The sequence below is a fragment of the Callorhinus ursinus genome, unplaced genomic scaffold (genome assembly GCF_003265705.2).
Source record: "Callorhinus ursinus isolate GAN/ISIS: 27379988/994484 unplaced genomic scaffold, GSC_fseal_2.0 scaffold1, whole genome shotgun sequence".
Classification (NCBI taxonomy): domain Eukaryota; kingdom Metazoa; phylum Chordata; class Mammalia; order Carnivora; family Otariidae; genus Callorhinus; species Callorhinus ursinus.
Genome location: NW_027397063.1, coordinates 139,437,518 through 139,443,088, shown reverse-complemented (window position 1 = coordinate 139,443,088; position 5,571 = coordinate 139,437,518). Strand labels below are relative to the sequence as shown.

Sequence of the window (5,571 nt, the reverse complement as noted above, 5' to 3'; positions counted from 1 at the left end):
GGAAGAACGTTACAAGAAGTAAAATGAAATGTGGATACAGTTATAATGAAAGGCATAGCTTCTGTGCGCTTCTTCACCCTAAAGTCCTAAGAGATGACCTGCCTTCTGCTAGACAGGCCGTGCCACCAACGCTAACCTCACTGCTTGCTACGGCGAAAAAGCTAGCAAACCTCCGACAGGCTCCCGCCATGTTTTCCCAGTGAACATGCGTGCGCGTATGCACGTACGACCCCAACCAATCGGTGCTCACGTCGACGACTCGTTAATCGCAGGGGCGGGGCGGCCTTCTACACATGCGCACGGCCGAGCGGGCTTTCTTTCTTCTCGCCGAGCGCCGCCAACATGGTGAGTGTTGGTGTGTGGGTCTCCTGGTAGGGTGTTCATGCCGCTCCACTTCCGCGTGGTAGGGAAAACGAAAGCTTGGGACGACCCCCATCGGATCTTAGTTAGCGTGCGGTGAGGGTCCCTGGGCGGGGGGGACCACGGAGTTTAGGAGCTTCCCGGGCGCGCGGCCGACGAGCGCGTGGAGGGCTGTGCAGGCCCGGGAAGCCTTGGGCCTCGCGTGCGCGCCGTGGCCGCCAGAGCTAGAAAGCTGGAGCGGCCCGGGGCGTACCGGAGCCCAGCCGGACTGGGGCTTTGGAGGCCCCATACGCCTGGAGGCCAGCGGGAACACGGCTTTTGCCGCTGCCGGCTTTGCGTATTTCGTCCATCCATCAGGTCGTGCCGTGGCACTTGGGCGTGTTCCCCCAACGTTCTTTTTCGGTATACTTAGTTACGCTGCCTTTGAACAGCAAAACCTTATAAACAAACGAGTATTTTTAATAAGTCTCATTCTCTCCTTTCCCCTCGATTTTAGGTGTTCAGGCGTTTCGTGGAGGTTGGCCGGGTGGCCTACGTCTCCTTTGGGCCTCATGCTGGGAAGCTGGTCGCAATTGTAGATGTTATTGATCAGAACAGGGTAAGTGTAAGGGAAAGTGTCAATTTCACATGCTATGACTGATACGCAGTATAGATGGTAATTTTCCCAACGGCCCTCTAAGGTAGGAATATTGCGGGTGGTGGGTTTATTTTACCATTGAGACAGGCAGTGCGAAATGAGGATTTCAAGCACAGACGAGAGGTTGGCCAATATTACTGAGTTTGAGTATTACCTCTGTCACTTAAGGCAGACCTTTTAACAAATTATGGGTTGAAACATTGGTGAGGTTTAAATGAGTTACTCTGTGTAAAGCGTGTTTAGAACAAAGCCAGGTACATAGCATTCTATGCCCTTGTATGCTATTGTTGGTATTTGAGGACCACAAACTAAGGGATTGACCAAAGATTGTGAATGAACATAACGTTGATTGTTGGAAACATAAGGATTAAAGACTTAAAAACTTTTGTCCAGTAAGTTACATGTAGTTAGGTTATAGGGTACACTACTAATAGTAGTTTTATCTTTCTCAAAAGCATTTAAGTGGTAGAGATTTGGTGATTCTGAAAAGACATATATATAGAAAATCTGCTTGGGTTGCTATTATGTTCTGCACTGAGATTTGTTATCTTGTTCTAGGCTTTGGTTGATGGACCTTGCACTCAGGTAAGGAGACAGGCCATGCCTTTCAAGTGCATGCAGCTCACCGACTTCATCCTCAAATTCCCTCACAGGTAACTACCCAACACCCAATACCCCTCCCCCAGCTTTGCCTATATACTGGTAAAAATTTGCTTAGATTGGGGCGCCTGGGTGGCTCAGTTGGTTAAGCGACTGCCTTCGGCTCAGGTCATGATCCTGGAGTCCTGGGATCGAGTCCCGCATCGGGCTCCCTGCTCAGCAGGGAGTCTGCTTCTCCCTCTGACCCTCTTCCCTCTCGTGCTCTCTATCTCTCATTCTCTCTCTCTCTCAAATAAATAAAATCTTTAAAAAAAAAAAAGTTAAAAAAATATAAAAAATTTGCTTAGATTAATTCAAAAAAGTTTTGCTATCTTGTTTGTTTCTTGAGAACGTAGTATACAGTGTTGAAGAGTAAGAGCAATTCAGAAGAGGGATTTTCAGTATAAAAGTAGGTGGCCATTGTTTACTTTTTAAATGTCCTGTGATTATCTTTCCACCCTGTCAGTTGTCTGGCTTTGTCTTTGTCCAGATTTGCCGTCCTTTTTCTTGCCCCCTTTCAGGATTTTCACAACAAAGATCTCCCTAAGGAATTCTGGTCCCCCATACATATTTTAGTCACCTTTAGCTTCAAAACAAAAATACTAATTCTTTTCTCTCACAATACTAGTTGTCGTTAGTTGAGCTTTTAGTGTGTGTCAGTTATTAAGTATTTGATGTACGTCATCTTGTTTTGATAGCTATTAAGGAAGTTCTATTCCCGACTCCTTATAGGCAATTGAGGAAGTCAGTAGTGATTCTTTCTTGATGTGATGTAGATTATGGAAGTTAAAACGCCGTGGTGGTTACTCTCAGGACCGTCGCAGACGGTCGCAGTGGAACGTGTGTTGTAACATGTCCTACTGATTTATTTCTTAAGCGTGCAGGGTGTTGATACTTGAAATATTTGAAAGAAACTTCAAAATGGTTATAATTAGATTTTGTGGCGTTTGGCCATGGCCACATCTCTTTAAGCATTATTATACAGAAGGCCTGAGGATTAGCTTTACCTCATTCTTTATGAAAAGGAAATTGCTTTGTGTACATCCACTACAGTAGAGTGATGTTATATGCAAGATCAGAGGTAATTTTTAAATACAAAAAATGAGCTGGTTTGCATTTTTTATTAAAATGGTGTGTTTGAGGGGCTCCTGACTGACTTAGTCCATAGAGCATGTGACTCTTGATCTTGGGGCTGTGAGTTTAAGCCCCATGTTGGACCTAGAGCTCACTTTAAAAATAAATAAAATCATGTGTTTGAGATTTTAAGACATCCTGGTTTAGTGAACAACATTCAGGTAAGACATAGTGTGCTAAGTGGTATGTGGCATATGGTGTCACCTAGGGCTGGAGGTATCATGGATGAGAAAGGTGCTTTTGACATCATTTGCTTACGCTTTTTAACTTAAAGGAGTATAAATTGTGCTCTCAGAGGGCTCAAAGCTCTCCTTGGATCTGTGTGGCTTCAAAACTGATGTCTTAATCTGATCTTGGTTCGTCCCTAGTGCCCGCCAGAAGTATGTCCGACAAGCCTGGCAGAAGGCAGATATCAATACAAAATGGGCAGCCACAAGATGGGCCAAGAAGATTGAAGCCAGAGAAAGGGTAATGGCTTAGGGTCATTTGAATTGTGACCTTTTCTTTTTTGGAGGGGTGATAGGTGGCATAAGTGATTATTTATTTTTTAACAGAAAGCCAAGATGACAGATTTTGATCGTTATAAAGTCATGAAGGCAAAGAAAATGGTAAGTTTTGAAATTAATACAGGATTTTTATAGTCTAACCCTAAACTTGTAATTCTGCTTGCCCAAGCTTGGTAGATCAAAGTTGAACTCATAGGGATTTTAGACATAAGGTTTGTTTTCTTGCATGTATATTCTCTACATATAGGATGAACAACAAAATAGTTTTTTTGTGCATACATGATAAATAACTTATATTGAAATTTTTCAGAGGAACAGAATAATCAAGCTTGAAGTTAGGAAGCTACAAAAAGCAGCTCTCCTGAAAGCGTCTCCTAAAAAAGCACCTGCTGCTAAGGGTGCGGCTGCAGCAGCTGCTGCTAAGGTTCCAGCTAAAAAGATGGCCGCTGCAGGCAAGAAGGCTCCAGCCCAGAAGGTTCCTGCCCCGAAAGCTGCAGGCCAGAAGGCAGCACCTCCAAAGGCTCAGAAGGGTCCGAAAGCTCCAGCTCAGAAAGCACCTGCTCCAAAGGCATCTGGCAAGAAAGCATAAAGAGTATAAGAGGCTATTAAAAACAAGTAATAAAGGTTCTTTTTGACATGCTGGCAAGTGTACTTGATCTGTGGCGTAAAGTCTATTGCTAGGGTTGGGATTATGGAGCAGATTGATAGGATTGTTAATGTTACCGTTAGAGAATTGTTTTTTTTAGCCCAGGTCTGTCCAGATTCAGTATAAAGCCATCACAAAGTCATAACTAGCATGCTCGTGGGAAATTGATCGTTTATAGCACTGGGTGAGTTTTTCCCCTTGTACAAATATATTTCCTATAAAGTCCCAGCAGCTTTTGATGCTTAAGAGGTTAGTAAATTTTCTAGGAAACCAAGACAAGTAAACAAAATAACACTATGGTATGATAAAGTTTTTCTGTTACTATTCCCTATTATTGCTAACCAAAAGCTGGCTTCTGAGCCTCACTGGGATTCATGGGGACAAAACTCATTTTGCTTAGTGATACTAATAAGCAAGTGATGCAGTGTGGATAGGGGAAATGCAGGCAGTTTGGGGTTACCCAGCCTTTCCTGAAGGGTGGGGAGTTGTCTAGGTAAATGGGGGTTTTAAGCTACAAGAAGGCAGGTATGTAGGTTGGGGATGTGGTGGGCTTGGCTAGAGAGACCCCAGAACAAGGTGTCAGGTTAGTGTTAGATATATGAGTGTAACGAGCCATTGAGCATTTCCAAATGGTGATCCCTCAGATTTAGGTCGTACTGTTGGGACTGAATCTTAAGGAAAGGTCAAAGGTGGTACAGGTTTGGCAGTATTCCTCACCTTGACAGTGGTCCAAACCAAGAAGCAATAGTGCCACTGTTAAGTAGGCCTTCATGGTTTGGGCTGGAAGGAAAGTAAGAAAGCCAAATGTGCTAACAGTTTCTGGTTCGTACTTTGGGCTCATTGTGGAAGAAGAGAGCTGGAGCAAGTTTACTCCAGGGATACAAGTTTTAAGGCACCACACAGACTTCCCAGTCTGGTAGATAACAGGTGCTGACAACCTGCATTCAGGTGCTGGCTCTGCTGCTGAAATGCTGTGTGGTTTAAGCATGTTCCTATCTTCAAGCCTGGTTTCCTCCTATGTGGTGTAATTTTGTGGAGTAGGGAAGTAAATCATGATTGGACAGCCCAGTGACTGGTTCATAGCAGTATCCAGGATAGTTGTGACACAGCTCTTAAAGACAGATTTGGGGTTCATGGTATGTAAGCAGTCACTCAAGATTGCCCAGGGACAGAGACAAAGATTGGGAAGGAGTGATCAGAGGGGAGACCAGGAGGTGGACATGGAAGCCACGGAAAGTATGTTGGTTATTGTCAAGGTGTGAGGGTTAGAGGGCAGTGAGGGAAGAAGTGTTACACGGAGTTTGGAGGTCTTAATTTTGTAAAGGAGTGATGGGTACATTTGGATGCTTCTGGAAAAGCAACTAATTGGAGGAAAGGAATTCAGTTTTTGAGGAAAGGACAGAATGGAGCCTAGAGAAGAGGGATTGATAACATTTGCATGAGGAGGAAAAAAGTGGGTTTAGAAGCTCAATTTGTAGTTGAGCTGTCAGAAGATCACTCAATGGCTTGTTACACTCATGAATCTTAACACTAACCTGCCGCCTTGTTCTGGTGTCTCTCTAGCCAGTCCACCACATTCCCAACCTTCATACCAGCCTTCTTGTATCAGAGGTCTCTGATCTCTGAATTTCTCCAGTTAGAAAACAAGG

At 44.2% G+C, this 5,571-nt stretch overlaps 1 protein-coding gene across 1 annotated transcript; it reads left to right on the top strand.

Moving 5' to 3' along the window:
• Window positions 1-367: 367 nt before the first annotated feature.
• On the top strand, window positions 368-3,918 carry RPL14 (ribosomal protein L14). Its single transcript, XM_025883842.2, has 6 exons — window positions 368-403; window positions 857-958; window positions 1,556-1,650; window positions 3,139-3,238; window positions 3,325-3,378; window positions 3,587-3,918. The coding sequence occupies exons 1-6, from the start codon at window positions 383-385 to the stop codon at window positions 3,863-3,865; spliced, it is 651 nt and encodes a 216-aa protein (XP_025739627.1). The 5' UTR covers window positions 368-382; the 3' UTR covers window positions 3,866-3,918.
• Window positions 3,919-5,571: the final 1,653 nt, after the last annotated feature.